Source organism: Phodopus roborovskii, unplaced genomic scaffold (genome assembly GCF_943737965.1).
Source record: "Phodopus roborovskii unplaced genomic scaffold, PHOROB, whole genome shotgun sequence".
Taxonomy (NCBI): Eukaryota; Metazoa; Chordata; class Mammalia; order Rodentia; family Cricetidae; genus Phodopus; species Phodopus roborovskii.
Window position 1 is genome coordinate 4,568,085 of NW_026126651.1, and position 18,857 is coordinate 4,586,941.

General features: G+C 44.3%; 1 protein-coding gene across 1 annotated transcript in view; it reads right to left on the minus strand.

Annotated features, from left to right (window-relative positions):
• Positions 1 to 18,857, minus strand: part of Nell1 (neural EGFL like 1) — a 651,975-nt gene that overhangs the window by 149,979 nt on the left and 483,139 nt on the right. Inside the window, exon 14 of the mRNA XM_051174243.1 lies at positions 6,327 to 6,422. Coding sequence (XP_051030200.1) covers positions 6,327 to 6,422 — 96 coding nt within the window. The remainder of the gene's footprint in view (positions 1 to 6,326; positions 6,423 to 18,857) is intronic.

Below are 18,857 nucleotides of genomic sequence, written 5' to 3' on the forward strand. Positions count from 1 at the left end.
TAAAATTCATTGTATTAATATTCTAAATTGGGATTTTTTTTCCATGTTAGGGTTCTGGTACATAATAATGTAACAATTTTAAGAGCCTTTTAGATTTACCACATAGGTAAAATGCCCAGCCTGTGTTAATCAGCCCCTGCCTTCTGACTCTCTGAACCCAAGCCCTCAAATCCAGCAGGGGGCACTCATGAAGCTTTGGGGGGCAGGGATAGTGTGGGGGTAGGGGGGGATAACTTCCTCTGAGGAGGAACACTATTTGCCAAGATCTCACTCTCGGGAAGAGAACTTCAGGGTGGAAACTTCAAGAACCTGGACATCCTCCCCATGACAGAATACATAGCAGCTGGTATCTGCTGCAGGTCTGGAAGTCTGAGATGCTGGTTCTGAGCCTGTCCCCAAGTCATGCAAGGGAGAAATTAAAACTCAGCAGGCCGCTCTCTGCACTTGGACTAAGCTTGGGGTGAGGGTCAGGTACCTGCTTTGAAACGATTTGATCACCTGTCAGGGTGGCATAACCAGGCCACTAAGGGGCAGGGAGTTAGACCTTCCAGAGACAAGAAGGGAACTGCTAAGAGCCAAGGACCACACTGTACTTTCCCCTACAAACTTGATGTGACCTTTAAAAACAAATAAAAAACAAGGAGATAAACCTCCATCTATTTGGTGTTGCCTCTATGCCCTGAACCATCTACCGCCCCGCACTTAGATTTGCAGGCCCTTATTCCCTGAAGAAAACGGATTCTGCCTCTCCCCAGCAGTGGCCACTTCCCGATAGCTCCTCAACTAGGGGGTGGAACTTCATAAACCCCACCCCATCCTTGCTGGGCTCCTGGCTGACTTGATTCTGGGCACATCTTGTGTATTCCCCATCACAGCTGCTGGGAATCCATGGGTAACTGTGCTGTGAGATCTGGGAAGTGCTGTTCTGCCACAGGTACCCTGCTACAGGTACCTGCTGCCTCTGGCATCCTCCAAGGGAATCCCATAGCTGGGTGAGGAAAGGGTGATGCTATTGTCCCAGTTAGAGGTACTCTTCTGCGGTCTCTTATTCTCTGCGTGATGACTGCTTGTGGGCCCCCGTATTAATGACCAACTGGGGCACGTGATGGTTTCGCTGAGCGTATTCATCCATTTGAAACTGACCAGTGTTCTATTAATAACTAATGAAAGCAAACACCTCTGATGAGGGTTGAGACAAAGACGTTGGGATAAAGATAAGAAGTCTGGGAGCAGTTTAACGCTATGTCCATTTAGCATAATAATAGAACCTAATACTGTGATCCTATCCTATATAATTCTCTGTATTAACATGAAACTGAATCATGCTAAAGGCACACAGAAGAAACACGCAAATGGTAAATTTAAAACTAGCATGGCATGTCTGGGAAACAACGGGGACATTGTTGGTCTACCATGAGTGGGGTTATGGAAACTTGAAGTTTAACAAACCCACATCAAGAGAAACCACATGCACAGTTGCTGATCTCTGTGCTACGTACAAGCAAGGTCTGCCATTTCATTCCACTACAAACAGCATGTTATTTAATAGAACATCTTCGGCAACCTCAGTGAGGGTACTTGAATTCTGAAAAGCTGCACCCCACAATCACTGAATAAAAACAGTAACTCGAGGAGCCAGAGAAACATGTGTAAGTGGCTCGAATGAGGCCCTTTAGTCCTACAAGGAAACAAGTAGGAGGGTTAGCGTAATTGAACCACAGGTCCTCAGCAGGGTACCGGCATGTTCCCATTGGCTCTGTGATTCTCAGGAAAAGCAGGGTTTTTCAGGGGCCCATAGACTTGATGGCCAAAAGCTAATGATGAACACTAGAAGATAATTCAGCCCAGACAGGACACAGACTTGCTGTGGTCACCACACAATTCACAGTGCACAACTGATTGGGGAAATATGCATTTCATCTTTTCTGTGAAGACTCCCAGAAAACACCGGCCAGTACACAAATGGATGAATGTGCTCAAATCTTCTCACGCAGATGTCTTCAAATACAAACGATTATTGGATTAATGGATCTTTCCCATTTGAGATGTTGTAAGTATCCAAGCATATGGAATTGCTGACTGTATTTATTTAGAAAGCAAGGACTTGCCTAGCAACAGTTCCTTTCTGCCTCTGGTCTCGAGTTTCTCCCATTCCTACACTTTGTTGAACTGGACATTAGAAGCCAAAGTGTGAGGAGTGCTTCAAACCTTCCCTGACTGAGTGGAGAAACAGGACAAAGGGGAGATCAATATGACAAAAGAATCCATAGTAACCTTCCTGGGATGCCACGGACTATTGGCCCTACTGTGTAGCAATGACCTCCTCAAAGATTTGTAAGCTTAAAATATGCAGTAGATGTTGTGGCTAAATGCTGTAGTACCCAGAGTTACTCGGTGAAAATGTAGACTTGCGGAGCCATTCCTCATGTTTCAATTCCCCTCGCCTGGGGTGGGGGGGAAGCGGTACAGACATATATTTTTAATTTTTCTAGCAAGTTCTTACGAGAGTCCAATGTGCTGTGGTCACGTTCACTCCCCATGCCCTCTCTTATTCACTTGTCCTCCCCTTCCTCCATCATCCCAGTCCTCCTCCCAGTCATCATCCCAGTCCTCCTCCCAGTCCTCATCCCAGTCCTCATCCCAGTCCTCATCCCAGTCATCATCCCAGTCATCACCCCAGTCATCATCCCAGTCATCCTCCCAGTCATCACCCCAGTCATCCTCCCAGTCCTCCTCCCAGTCATCCTCCCAGTCATCACCCCAGTCATCATCCCAGTCATCATCCCAGTCCTCCTCCCAGTCCTCCTCCCAGTCCTCCTCCCAGTCCTCCTCCCAGTCATCCTCCCAGTCATCACCCCAGTCCTCCTCCCAGTCCTCCTCCCAGTCCTCCTCCCAGTCCTCCTCCCAGTCATCCTCCCAGTCATCCTCCCAGTCATCACCCCAGTCCTCATCCCAGTCATCATCCCAGTCATCCTCCCAGTCATCATCCCAGTCATCATCCCAGTCCTCCTCCCAGTCATCCTCCCAGTCATCCTCCCAGTCATCATCCCAGTCATCACCCCGTCATCACCCCAGTCATCCTCCCAGTCATCCTCCCAGTCATCCTCCCAGTCATCACCCCAGTCATCATCCCAGTCCTCCTCCCAGTCATCCTCCCAGTCATCCTCCCAGTCATCACCCCAGTCATCATCCCAGTCCTCCTCCAAGTCATCATCCCAGTCCTCCTCCCAGTCATCCTCTCAGTCATCATCCCAGTCATCACCCCAGTCATCACCCCAGTCATCTCCCAGTCATCCTCCCAGTCATCATCCCAGTCATCACCCCAGTCATCATCCCAGTCCTCCTCCCAGTCATCCTCCCAGTCCTCCTCCCAGTCCTCCTCCCAGTCCTCCTCCCAGTCATCCTCCCAGTCATCACCCCAGTCCTCATCCCAGTCATCATCCCAGTCATCCTCCCAGTCATCATCCCAGTCCTCCTCCCAGTCATCCTCCCAGTCATCCTCCCAGTCATCATCCCAGTCATCACCCCGTCATCACCCCAGTCATCCTCCCAGTCATCCTCCCAGTCATCCTCCCAGTCATCACCCCAGTCATCATCCCAGTCCTCCTCCCAGTCATCCTCCCAGTCATCCTCCCAGTCATCACCCCAGTCATCATCCCAGTCCTCCTCCAAGTCATCATCCCAGTCCTCCTCCCAGTCATCCTCTCAGTCATCATCCCAGTCATCACCCCAGTCATCACCCCAGTCATCTCCCAGTCATCCTCCCAGTCATCATCCCAGTCATCACCCCAGTCATCACCCCAGTCATCACCCCAGTCATCTCCCAGTCATCCTCCCAGTCATCATCCCAGTCATCACCCCAGTCATCATCCCAGTCCTCATCCCAGTCATGTCTGTGGTTGTATGTGTGCGGGGTTGATGTAGGTAGCCACAGCCTCAGGATGCTCAAGACTGCAACAGCCTGTTGTATACAGAAGACAGTGTCTCTACCTCCTCCCCATCAGCGGGTTCTTAGCATCTGCTCCCTCGTTCTCAATGCTGGCTGATCCTTGGAGGGGTCAGATCTATGTATTATTGTTTTGTTTTAGGCAACATGTACCTTCTTCATATTGAACATCTTACTTTAACTCAAAATATTCAACTATTTATTTAAATAATTAAATACTAGGATTTATAATTTTATTGCATAAAATATACTCCAAACCATCTTACTGCATATCAACATTTCTCTTTCATACAGCTTGCTAAAAATGTTAATGTTTTGAAGTTAGGCATTATATTCTTTACATAGCAAACATTTGATACTGAGTACTATAATTTATCGGTCTTACCTTCCTGTTTTATTTCCATATATCCTTAATACTATACTCTAAAGGAACTATCTATATTTTAACAAGAATGTCATTCATTTGTCTTTAAGAAGCACAGGTTATAGGATGCAACTTGAATAAATCTATCAGCTTTAGGCTATTGCAAGAGTTACTGACTCCAGATCAGCTACAACTGTCATCCAAATAAATGGGATTAAAAATGTGTATCTCATGCTATGTGTGGTAACAATCACCTTCAATCCAAGTAATCATAAGACAAAGGCAGGTGGATCACTGTGAGTTCAAGGCCAGCCTGGTCTACCCTGTGAGTTCTAAGCCAGGGAAGCCAATTTAACAAGACTCTGTGTAATACAACAAAAAGGAAATAACCTTTACATATCACTTTAATGTTTTTTTTCTAAAATTAAAATAACCACTGAAAAAGATTAATACATAATTAATGTATAGAGATGAGAGCTCCGTTAGCAGTAGTGTCTGCAACTTCCATGATGAACGTCACCATTCACGGCATGTTAGCTCTGACAGACTCTGTTTAAGGATACAAAGGGCTTCTAGATCAAACATAAGAGCCTTTCATTCCTTTTTTCCTTTAAAAAGCAAACTAAAATCAAATGCATTGCAAGAAAAGTTGCCCTTAACTTCCCTTGAACAAGAATTCTTAACCTCCACAAAGCAAATCCCTGGCACTTAAAAATAAGCTAATTAATTACTATTATGTAATAGAGTTATTTGGTTTGTTGATAAGATCACAATCTCTGAAAACAACGGTCAGTCATTCACTGATTGCCTTACTATTTAATGAAGTTCAATATGGGCATATTTTCAAGGGATTAGAATATAAGTACAGAATAGACAGTGAAATGTAACATACTGGCCAGAGTGGAGAAAAGTAATTGTTCATGCTTGTTTTTTATGAGACAGAGTTTTACTGTATATTGCTGAATGGCCTGAAGGTCTCCATGTAGACCAGGTTAGCTTCCAACTCACAGTGATCTACCTACCTCTGCCCCCCAATACTGGGATTAAATGTATGTGTCACTATGCCCAGCAAATGGCCACATTTTTAAAAATCCATGATGTTAATTCAGAAGCTTTTAAGCACAAAAGAAATACAGTAGTATCTTTCCTTACCTGCATCATTAAATAGGGATATTTGCCCCTCCTTGACTAATGGGGCTACTTGTAACATCATGCCTATTTTCCTAAGCAAAGTGTCAAGGGTGATATGCAGGACTCGGGGAAACACAATGCAGAGAGTGCAGCTCAGAAAAATGCATGGCAAAATAAATTTTGATGTTTACTTTGTATGCACTCTGACCCCCTTGCCAACAAGTTCATAAACACCAGTGTAAGCTTCAAACTCCTCATGTACACAGGTATGGCATTCCCAATCACCAGGTGGACTGGATTTCACGGTATAGTGCCATGTGTAAATGCCACACTTAGTGCAAACAGGAAGGTGCATATGAGGAGCTATACTGACTTATGTTATTGAGTTCATAAATGATAACATTCCCAATAAACCAATATTGGAATAACATCCCAAGCACAACAATAACCCTGCTGCTGGAATTATCTCATGTTCTTCTATTCAAAGAGCATGTGCTGCCCTTTCAGGCTCCATGACACAGCAGACTGCTGTAACTCCAGCAGTTTTGGGAACAGTTACCAGATTGATGATAAGTAGGGCAGGTCTCTAATTAGCACTAAATAAGAATACAGGCAGAAAGCTGCAGTAGAGAAAGGACCCGACCTTGCTAAGCTAGATGCATTGGAGGGAGGCAGATGAGACTCCATGTTCAGAAAGAAGCAGTACAATATGCTGTCTGCTCATCATCAAAAGGGACCAGCTTTAGAAAGCTACGTCCACCATCAAATCAGTGTATTAAGTCAGCTCCCAGAGACCTCTGAGGGAAGGAAGCAGCTTCCAGTCATTGTCTCTGAGTCTCTTTCCCACCCACACATACACCTGAAAAACAGGCCAGTTCACCTTACCTTTCTCGCAGTGGCTTCCTGTGAATCCAGAAGGACAGACACATTTATTAGGAGCCACACAGGTACCTCCATATCTGCAGCCCTCCTCACAGAATGCTGTCATGGAAACAAAGACTTAGTTTAGGTCACATATCGTGGAGCTCCCAAACAATTCCTTGTATATGCTGCTCAGGGAATATGCCTCTGTACTGATACATTCTGATTGTTCTACACATGTGATTAAATAAATGTATCAATACTACTGATACATTCTGATTGTTCTACACAGGTGAAGAAATAAATGTAGCAATACTTTCCCAGTTGCTTTGTATCAAATCAGTTGAAATAATAAATGGAAGGCGGGCTTTGGTTGCACTTAGGCTTGGCATGTGTTAAATGAGAGCTGGTATCAACAGAGGCTTCTGCGGCAATAATTATTGATTTATTTGAAATCATCTGAGATGAACAGCTCAAAAGGGGTGAGTTGGTAGCAAAGATTTTTTTCAATTCTCATTACCTTAGAACTTACGTTCCCCAATAAATATCATTTATATAGTCTTTTATGGCAATAAATATGTTTTTAATTTTTCAAAAATATCTTTGGTATTTGATAACACTTTATAAAAAACACAATAAATGCAATGAATTCTTTACTCTTGAATATTTTAGTTGGCTCCAATGTTTTGCCACCATAAATAACCCACTGTCCTCACAGCGGAGATGTTTACCGCATCCCAAATTATTCCTCATCTGAACATGAAATGCACCTTGAAAGGGTGTAGACTTAACCTCCACATTTTGGTAAGTCTTACAAAGCTATTCCATCCCACCTGATGACCGTAATGTTAACTGTCAATGTGGCACAGCATAGACTCACCTATAAAGAGAATTCTAATGAAGAAATATCTGTAGCAGAGGACCATATGGGCTTGTCTCCAGGGTATTTTGTTGCTAATTGATATAAAAACGACCCAGTACAGTGTGGGTGGCACTATCCCCTAGGCAGGGGACTCTGAAGCATATACAACAGAAGAGGAAACTAGCTGAGCACAAGCAAGCAGGCAACGGTCCGGTCCTTGGAGTTAGTCTCCCTCTATCCTTAAGTATAGTTTTCTAAGCTCCTGCCTTGACTTCCAATAGTAATGAACTCTGACTTGGGATTGTGAGTCCTTTCCCAGCTAGTGCTCCTTTTTGTCAGGGTGTTTCTCTCAGAAACAAATGAAACCCATACTTCACCCCCAAAAGCTTCCCCAAATGCTTCTCAGGTGAGAGGGTTCCCTGTTGCACGCCCACAACAAGGCAATGCTCACAACTGTTCTTTGCACTCAGTCACCACCCCCCCATCCCAACCACCCCAACCATCAGACCCTCAAGGACACTAGCTAAGCTCTTTCTGCATATCACCATGTCCTAATCGCAGCATCTAGCTCACATCAGTTACTGCAGATACGCATTGAATAGCTGATTCTCCGTTTTGCTGTTCTGACAGTAAAGTTCCTACTCCTGCAATTCTATGCCACTTCCATTGAGGATAAGCCACTGAAAAGTGTCACCTTATAACCATTCATGCAATTTGTTGGCCAATAAAGTTGTTGAAATTTGCTATGAATGCAGCTGATTGAAATGGTTGAGGCTGAGCTCCTTGGATTCATAGGAGAGCTGGGTGAACAACAGTTTTAAATTTTAATTGTAGTAAGAAAATGTCACCCTGGAAAAATGTCCTGGCCGTACGTTGCCGTCATCACATAATTAATACGAGTCTAGCGATAAAAAGCCACAGGGTGTGTTTAGGATGCTGAGAACCAGTCAAAGGAGCAGAATGTATCGCAACGGTGCTGTTTTCCACATCATTTACTATCTCTTGGGTAAATTCATATTCCACAGATTCAGCAATTGACTGTAAGCTGCTTCCTGGGCTGGAGGAGAGTGCAGACCTTGGAACTGAAGGACTATTTCCTACTCTCAGCAGATTGGCACACGTGTACAAAAAACACAACCTCCAAAAAGATTTTGGCAAAATCAACTTTGGTGTGTTCATCAAGAAACAGACACGCATCTTGAGAAATCACGCCATGGAAACTCGTGTGAGTCACGTCTTCAGTGAGATGTTTAAAGTATACTTCTGCATCAGAGTAATGTAATGAAGTATCTCTGCCAAGTAAGAGTGGCCCAGGGAAGCAGGCAAGAGGGGCCATCGGGCAGAAGACTACAGTGCTGGAAGGAAACGTCTTCAGCTTGACTCTCCAAACTATACAGATAGATGACACCTGGGCCCTGAAGACCATGTTAAAAGACTTGGGCACGTGTTCCTGGTTTTTGTAGTTCTTATATAAAAATAAAAATTATGAGAAACTGTGAGGGACATGTGAGACATTTGTGACTCCATGACTATGTGATGTGGGACAGCTCTGTGGTGACGCAATGAGTTTGTAAAGAACTTTACATACATCATGCAACGTGTTCTGTAAAATTCGTTGGTAACAGCACCATTGGTGACCATCAATTACAGGCTGGGGACAAGACATTAAAAACCTTCCTGGGAGCTGGAGAGGGGACTCAGTGGTAAAGGGAAAAGGCGGCTTTCCCAGGAGATCCAGGTTCTATTCCCAGAACCCACATAGTTACCATAGTTACCAACAACCATATGCAACCTGGTACAGGGTACATAGACATACATGCAAAGAAATCACTCATGCATAAAATAAAATGATAATGCAAACTGAAAGACTTTAAAAGCAAGCTATTCCTGCAAGAAGTTTACTGACACATGCTGATGATACCAGCCTGGAAGTATCTTAGAGTTATTGTTTTGACATGTAAAAATATTCAAAACGAGGTTCAGAAACTCAAGTATATCTGCACTGGCTGGCAGAGCTACAGCTCAAGCAAACACCTTTACCTACAAAACCTTGTCTGCTTCCATTTGTTACAATGCAAGTTCACCTTATAGAAAGGCAGGTTTATTCTTTCTTCAATAGTTTCATAATAGCTAAGGAAAATGACTAAAATTTAAACACAAAATATGACCAGATAGAATAATATAACAGATTACTTAATGCCTATCCAATCCATGCCACTGCTTGGAAATCCTTACACTCTTGTCTATCTCTGCTCACAGCTCTCGTAGGTCTAGCCACACAGCAATTTTAAATGGAATTTATCTAGACTAAGGAAGGAAATAATTGTCCCCTTGGCCATTAGATGAAACGAGGAAGCGATTAAAACAAATCTAAGTAAAGAAAGACCTTGTCCTCCAACATTTTAATTGCATCGGGGGAATCAAGATCAAACCAAATTTTCTTGCTACGGTTCATAAAGTATCAAAAAGAAACTGCTGTATTCTGGTTTAAACTTAGTAGGTGATTACTCACATCCTAATAAGCTACACCTACCTTATCTATATATCTTTACTTGCAAGTGTTTGCTGCAAAGACTCATTGGTCTGGTCCAAGGCCTTTGGCTCCCGATACACTAGCGATGCTGGCCCTCACTCCTCTACTTTATCTTACTGTTGCCCCGTGTCATGGAGGTCCTGAAGCTTTGGGTCTAAGGACCTATTCCTTCCCGTGCTCCATTGGACAATAGATGGGGTGATGTTGGGATGGGCCAACACATAATGCTGTTTCTGTGCCTGGGTAGTTGCAGGGTTGGTCAGCCTGCCAGCTCCCCCTTGTCCTCATCACCAGTGGGAGCTCTCCTGCATTATCCTGGCTGGTTCACCCCTTGTAAAGAGTAGCAAGGGGCATGGCCAGCTCTCCTTGCTTTCATGTCCTCAGGGTCAGTTCCCCCACACCTACATCTTGGGGGCCAGCTCTACTGTGTGGCCCGGGTGTGCCAGAGGGGCCACTTGCCCCAGTGCTGCAGCTGATGAGGGACAGCTCTCCTGCTCTTAGGACCTCAGGGCCAGGTCTCCCACCTGCCTCAGAGACTGGTGGCTAGGGGCTTGGGCTCTCTCATGCTCACAACTTTGGGGCTGGCTTAACCACACCTCTGACAACAGGATTGGATCCATTGTGCTGCCCAGACAAGGTACAGGGCCAGCTCTCCTGAGTGTTGCAGCAGGTAGGGGACAGAGTCAGCTTAAGATCTATATAACCTTCAGCAAGATATTTCATCTCTCTGTACCTCAGTCGCTAGACACTGCTGGTTAGTAATGATGTCACCTGTGCCGAAAGGCTTGCATCAAGTGAACTTCATCCACTTAGTGCCATGCATGACGGACTTGATGTGCTCACACTGGAGCTCTTTTCCTGCTTCTGTCACCAGGATTCTCCTGGACCACTTTGAACCAGTTTCTTTTCTAGACTCTAGCAACGCAGTGCTGAGCCAGACAAGAAAGATCCCTACACAGCCGAGATGGAGCTGGCGAGTTGGTCTTCCCTAACTCAGTGGCCTCAGAGAACGTGTAAAGAGCCATACAGACCAGGGATCTTAACTCCCTTACAAACTCAGAGAAACTCAGTGACACGGGTTTGAGACTGAATTTGTCACCCACCATCAAGACTCTGAAGCATGGCATAAACAGGTTAAAGAGAGACAATGGGATTACAGGCTTCGATCTGTTATTTTAGTGCCATTTGTTATTAACTTACTGCCCCAAAGGAAGTGCTTGATCAGATCAACTCTAAGAGGGCGTGCTTCTGCTTCTGAGAGAACTCTTCATATTTGCAAGACAAATAAAATCAGAAACCTCTGAGTGAGATTTAATCCACAGAAAGAATGCATGCTTTTGCTGAAAACAATATTGGCATGTGAAATCAACCGAGGTATTCACGGGAACCAGGTGTTACATCCAATAACCACGGCATGCCCTAATAAAACGTAATAGCCCTTTGCACACGGAACATGTCTCCTGGTCCTCTTCAAGTTTTAATGGCCTATACTTAGTTCCTAGAGTATCCTAAAACCCTGGCAAGTGAGCATCCTTCCTTGGGTTTGTTTCTGACAGCTGTGACTATTTTTCTTGATCCATCTTGTGGGAAAGACACACAAAAAGATGATGTCTGTCTGATAAAAGAAGCAGGTAGAAGTACCTAATTACAACAGGTGGGCAATACTGCCATTTCTATGACACCGTTGAACACACTACTGACTTATTTAATAATAAATGAAAGTCATTTTCCATGAACTATAGCCCACTTGATGATATGTATCTAAAGTCTGGAGTGTGGTGCGCTGAAGTGAAGCCTGGTCCCCATCACAGCGCCATGCCCACATTTCTCCTGGCAGCTGGTGGGCTCAGCATCACATCGGCTTTGCTTGTCCTCTTAACCTTTCCTCAGACGTAAACTCCCACTCGCCAAAGCAGCTCTGCCAACAATGGAGGGAATGCAATGTTTCCGGGTTTGCTAAGTTCTCGGTGATTTTTAGAACATGTGACTCATCAAGCCCTTCAGGTTCTTCAGGTCGTTAAGGTGGGGTTGGGCAGTAATCTACTGTGCCCTAGGTGTCACCACTTATAGAAGGCACAGGACAACCCTGCGTAATAAAGAATTGCTAGGCCTGAAATGTCAGTAATGATGAGATGGAAAAATATTCCTCCAAGTGACTCAGGTAAGTCCATTAAAAACCCTAATTGTCATCATCAGGCCTTCATCCAATACCAATGGAAGTAGATGCAGAGATCCACAGCCAAGCACCGGGCCAACCTCCAGCAGTCCAGTTGAAAAGAGGGTGAAGGGATTATATTAGCAAGGGGAGTCAAGATCATGACTCGGAAATGCACAGAGACAACTCACCTGAGCTTGTGGGAGCTCACAGAGTCTGGATGGACAGCTAGGGAGCCAGCGTGGGACTGACCTAGGTCCTCTGCATCTGGGTGATAGTTGTGTAGCTTGGTCTTTTCTGCCCCCCCCCAGCAGCCAGACCAGGACCTGTCCCTGTCCCTGATGTGTGAGCTGGCTCTTTGGAACCTATTCCCTATGATGGGATGCCTTGTTCAGCCTTGATGCGGAGGGAAGGAGCTTGGTCCTGCCTCAAATTGATGTGCCATGCTTTGTGGATTCTCATGGAAGGCCTTACCCCATCTTTATGGAGAGGGAGAAGTGGGTGGGGGGAAGGGCGGTAGGAGGGATGTGGGGGAGGGGATGTAGAGGAGAAGAGGGAAGGGAAACTGGTTGGTATGTAAACTTTAAAAAATGATGACTTTTAAATAAAGCTTTAAAAATATAAATTATGAAATTGCTTATATCATTTATTTTCATCACCTGCTTATCATTAAAGCCCACAGTACATTGTAAGAGAGTGGGTCCTGTGACTATGTTTATATTGACTCTATAATTTCAAGTTGAGTTTAAATAGGAAGGCTACTTGAAGGGGACTTGCTGAGAAAGGTTTCCGTGGGGGAAGGAGGGGATGAGGTGAAATTTTACTATACAAGCAGGAAACTGTCAAACAATAACACATTATTCAAAAATTTTAAAAGAGGGATACAAAATAATGTGCATTATGTGCTGTTCCCAAGGGTGTCTGTGCAACACATACACACACACTCACACTCACTCACACACACAACTCACATATACACACTCACACACACAAACACACTCACACACACACACACACACACACACACACATGCACGCACACACACACACATGTTTCCCAAAGTAGAAAATACTTTCTTTCGAGTCTTAACAGAAGCCCCTGTAACTGAAGATATAGGGCACAAGGAAAGGGAAGGTTGGGAGGTCAGACAATGAGGCCATCTGCATTTGTTTGGTCTAATGCACACACATTACTAACCAGATACTGATTGTCCTTAAAGCCATGTACTTTGCAATTCGTAGTGTTTCTACACCTTAGCCACAGGTAACATGAAACATATTGCTGATATAGTGAATTTCTTAGGAAGGAAGGGATGGATTATTATGAAAAAAAAAATCTCTTCCATAAACTATGTCATGAAATTTGAAAGAGTCATTTGAACGAGTCATGTCAATCCAGCTGAAAGATTTTATCAAGCACCTCCTGTGCCACACACAGGCAGCCCGTGTGCAGAACTGTAAGTGACTGCTATTGCCTTGCTGGTAAAGGCCTGATGCTCTGGCTTCACAACGTGCAATGGGCTCCATCTGCTCCACTTCACCATCAGAGCATCTCTCTGGTCATGCCTGGAGGAATAGGTTTCTGTCCATTACCAATTATCCAATCTCTTTAATTCCATTGCAGAAGCATAGACCATCCAAAGCAAGTGGCTGTGGCTTGTCTTCCTCAGATGGTGCCCATTGGTCTTATAAAGGATTTAAGATTCCTGTTTTGGCTTTATTTTCCCACAGTTCCATTTTTTTTTTAAAGAATGTGGGTGGTGACTTTTCCCTGAGAGAGAACAGAAAAGGCTACATTTGAATATTTCCATTGGTTTAAAACTCTCTCAACTGCGCCATATGAAAGAGAGAGCAGGTGCAGGTAGGTCTGGAGGCTCGGGCCTGCAACCCCAGATAAATAGCACAGCGAGGCAGAGGGGGCACACATGATCACACACTGAGTTCAAAGCTGTCTTAGCACTTCTATTGCTATGAAGAGACACCGTGTCCATGGTGTCTTATGTAGGAAAACATGTAAAAACTCACAAAGGGAAACATTTCATTGGGGCTGGCTTATAGCTTCCGAGATTTAGTCTATTGTTGTCATGGCAACAAGCACACAGACACAGAGGTCTACATCCAGACTGACAGGTAGCAGGGAATGAAGGTCACACTAGACTTGGCTTGCGCATTAGAGACCTCAAAGCCCGCCTCTGTAGTGACGTGCATCCTCCAAGGCCTCACCTACTCCAACAAAGCCACACCTCCTGATAGGGCCACTCCCTATGAGCTTGTGCAAATGGGAATTGGAGAGGGAACTGCTTGTTCGTGCCCAGTATGAGCAAGACCCCAGGCTCATGCCCCACTACAAGAGAAGAGGGTTAAAAAAGAAAAGTGAGGTCTATCCGGACCTCCCCTGAGATGGGTCACTTACATCTTGTCCAAATACCCCAGGTATCTGGGTACTTCCTCTTTACAGCCTGTAAATCAATAGGTTCTTACGAGTATGGCTCTCAAAGCAGAGGTCTTGCTTCCTCTTCTGTGTACTCTGACAAGATGTTTGTTTAATCAGTGCAAGAAAAGAATCTGCAGCTGATCGGGGACACTAGGGTTAAAAGACACAGGACAGGTAAAGTCCTTGACAACATCACTGCACATCTTAAGCTCTCAAGGGAAGTCAAATCTTAAAGCCACCAGCCTCTTTCTCTAGGTTGACTAACATAATGCCGTATTATCTCCCCAAGTACAAAGGCATCTTGCCTTCCCAGAGAGGGTGTGTGTGTATCCACTCCATGGTTAGGAGATCCCTCAGCTCTGAATTCAGTAGCAAAGAAACTGGTGAGGTATTGAAACAAAACCTGACGTGAGAAATAGAATGAACTGATGTCCATGTTTCAAAATCAAAACTCAAGAAATGAAGTCAAGAACCGGGCCTGCAGCTCAGTGATAGAATACTCAGTGATAGAATACTAGGCTAGCATATACAGTGCCCCGGGGTTTAATACCCAGTACCACAATTTAAGAAAATAAATCCGACTTTCTATGATAGAAAACTAAAATTAAGAGAAAATCAGCAACAAAGATTTTCAACGCAGAATGAACTTTGATGTTGAAGGTTCATGGGAACAGTGAGAAATGGGAGGCTGGAAGCAATGAGGGACAAAGGGGACAGGAGGGTTCTTTCTGAACTTCACTTGAGCAGTACTCATATCACCCACACAGGTGACAGTCTGGGGACCTGCAAAGAGATAAGCCCCAGCAAAGTGTCCGGGGTGAAAGATTTTCCGCAATTTTATCTAACTGCATGGAATTTGATGCTAACTCCAGGAGTGAAATAGTAATTTGGGCGAACCAGAGTTCGTAAGTGGACTTTTCCTTTTCCCATTTTCACTTCGTAGTCCCTGAATAACTCCACAGAGTGTGTTCACGTTTCAAGATCACTTCCCAATACGATATAAAGGAACAAACAGTAAAAAGTAGGGTTTTCATTTTGTAGACGGGGAGGCTGAAGAGGGTGAAATGAGGTGGTTTGCCTGAGAAAAAGTTAATCTTAAGGCTGGAAGTAAGAATTTGAGATTACAGGGTTCTGGCCAGGCACATGATAGTCCGTGATTATGAGATGGCAGCGCTGACCAATGGGAGACAATTGGCTTTAGATATTAAAGTGAGAGCAGAGGAAAAAGATGGAGAGCAGAGGAAGAACGGATCCCCTTCACCACCATGCCGTTTCCTGCTTCACTGCCCACGTCCACTCCATCCTTTTACATACCCACCATCTACAGAGAGCAAGACCTTCTGTAGACATCCTCCTGACGGGGTGCTTTCCAGCTATGTGATGTGGGGATCCTGGGGACCTCCATAGCACCATGTCTGAGGATCCTGGAGATCTCCATAGCACCGTGTCTGAGGATCCTGGGGACCTCCATAGCACCGTGTCTGAGGATCCTGGGGACCTCCATAGCACCGTCTCCCAGCAGGAAATGGAACATGAATAAAACCAGGGCTCTCTTTCTCTACCTGTTCTGAAGACTAAGGTTGCCTCCAGTTATGTGTTTACTTTCAGGACTTCAAAGGTTAATTACTATCGGGGCAATCATTATTATTAGTTACACCTTTATACACACATGTGGAAATCTCTCCGGGGAGAGACACATTACTGCGGGTAAACTAAATGTAAATGAAGCCTTAACTTACAGGGATGTCAGGCTATTATTTATATTTTGTGGGAAAATATATCTTTGTTTCAATCCCATGCTTAAGAATTTTTTTTTTTAACCCCAGGAATTCAAAGTTGGAATGTTTAATTGTGAAGTAATGCATGAAATATAAAGAAGTCTAGTTCTTGGAGAGACTCAAACATATTTGTTCTTGTTTGTTTGTTTGTTTTTAACTGCCTTCAAGGTCAAACCCTGGGTCCTCCTAAGTGGGTATTTCTGCTCACACCCACCAGGCTTAAGCCGTGCTGATGCCTGGTTATTGGTCCTCCTAGAAGTCGGGCTGTTTCTCATTACAGCACAGGCTGCCTTCATTCTCGTGCTAATGTTATTTCTGAAAGGTTTAAGCTCAAATCCCTCACAATGTATTTCTAATTTACAGTCAGCGTAGAGGGGTTAAAAGAACACAGTCCACAGAATGAAGCAATCCTGAATCTGAGCTAAGTAGTAATGTGACCTTCAGCACATGAGTTGCTTTCTCTGAACCTCAGTTTTCCCCGATGCTAAGTGAAGGCCTCCTGTTCAAGTCGTCAAACAAGGAGATAAACGCAAAGCCAGTAGCACAGGGCTGATGCACCCTACTTCTCCCCCCACACGGTCCCTTTGTAATCTTCGTGGTGATCCTTCCTATAGCCTTAACCGGCCAGCTCCAGCTCCTTACACACGCTGCGCTTGCGTTTTATCCATTACTTTAGCCCACATGACACGGGCCATGGAGCCATGGACAGAGGAAAATGTGTGTATGTTTATTTCCTGTGGGCACTCTCAGGATGTTTACCTAATGCCCATCTTTATGTTCAGCTCCCGGTGGAGGGACATCTATATCTATAGAGAGCTTTCAAAACCCTTCCTCAACCCACTGCTTATGGGAAAATAAGTTAGAGCGGCATTGTGGGAAGCATGTTGGTGGCTCATCCAAACAGCAAAAATGGAACAAATGCCTGATATACCAACCCTGCTGGGAAATAAAATCAGTAGGTCAAAGACACAGCCATGGTATCATTTATAATTATTGCAGTATTATCCACTATGTCCAAGATACAGAATCAAAGTAAATACTTACTGATTCAATGAATACAGGCATATATATATATATATATGTATATGTATATGTATATGTATATGTATATGTATATTATATGTATATGCTCAGCCATGAAAAGGTAAAATTCTATAACTTATAGCAACATGGATGGCCCTGAAGGTTGTTATATTAGATGAAAATCCAGCAGCTGGAAGACAATATGACATAATGTCATCTCGATGTGCCGGCTAACTGAAAGTGGTCTGAAAGGAATAAAATGTGTTGATCTGAGACTGGGGAGAGGCAGCACATAGAAACTGAGGAAGACATGGTAGCAAGAACATCACAGCGGGGAGGAGTAAGACTTTGGGCTCAGAAGAACGACCTTCTGAATACAGCTCCAAGAATGGAGTATGAATGGTAATCACACAAAAACGTTGACGGTCTAAGGCAACAGACATGATAAAATCCTGTGTATATGGCATACACATGAACAAAAACACATACCTCTCACCACAAATGCATGCAAAATTGTCAAGTGTCAGTGGGAATATAGCTATTTTGAAACTCTGCTTTTTACGTCTGTACTAGACAGAACATGTTTTAACTGATGAATACAGTAAGATTTCAACAAACATGGCACCAAAACATCCAAAGGACAGGGAAAAAGACTTAAATCACAGAGCCCAGACAGCACCTACAGAGAATGCAGGGGAGTATAGCTAAGCATTCCTGAAAAAGTCATCTGATGACAGTAGGGTTTCAAGGACTATGTCCTTCACTGTGTGAAAGGAAGGAGTTAGGGTCAAGGAAGCTTGGGCAAGAACAATATTTTAAGCAGAAAGCAGCCTCAAAGAGAGAGAGAGAGAGAGAGAGGGAGAGAGGGAGGGAGGGAGGGAGGGAGGGAAGGAAGGAAGGAAAGACAGCAACTGTGAACAAAAATGCATCAACCTTCTACTTAAATACCAAGACCCAGTCCAATTTCTGTTTCCTTCTTTGTGTGCGTGAAAAGAATATGAATTTACTACTAGATCCCGCTGTAGACCATTCAGGCCATTGCAAACAGTTCCCTAGAATACCTCAAGTATGATTTATTTAGATTTTCGGGATATATGGGTCTGGCAATTCTCATTAAATATTTCCCTTTCTCCTACAAAGCCTTGGTCCTCACATGGCAACTCAATCAGTAACTGTCTTCTGGAGGCAGAGCATCAGCAAGAATGGCTGTCAGCACCAAACCAGTAATACTGGACAGAGCATGAAATGGCCCTAGTCTTGTGAAACTTAGCTTTGTGGGAACAAAATATCCACAATGAAAAAATAAAGTTACAAACCTCAGATGGGTGCAGCTACAGAAGGAAGAGCAAGGCAGAGTGAAGGGCGAAGAGGCAGAGCCGTGTATTTAGTGCACTCCTGAAACGATGAGCATTGACATCTGAAAGCACCAAGAAGGAAGAGGGAGAGGATTGCAAGCAGATGTTGGATGGTGGGCTTTTCGGGCAGAGGGAATGATGCATCATGGGAAATCCCACACTAAGCATGTCCGAGGATGGCAAGGACAATTGAGTAACCATCATAGGCTGGGTCCTAGGGAACAGCAGCAGAAAGCAGCAGAATTCGTTAGCTCTATTAAAGGTTTATATGTATCAGTAACTGCATAGGACTGAGCTATAGCACTCCCCAAGAAGACACCCAAACAGCCAAAGGCAGCACTCCACAGAGATACGTGGATATCCATGTTTACTATTGCACTGTTCACAATGGCTATGGCTGGGTCATATCATCAGCC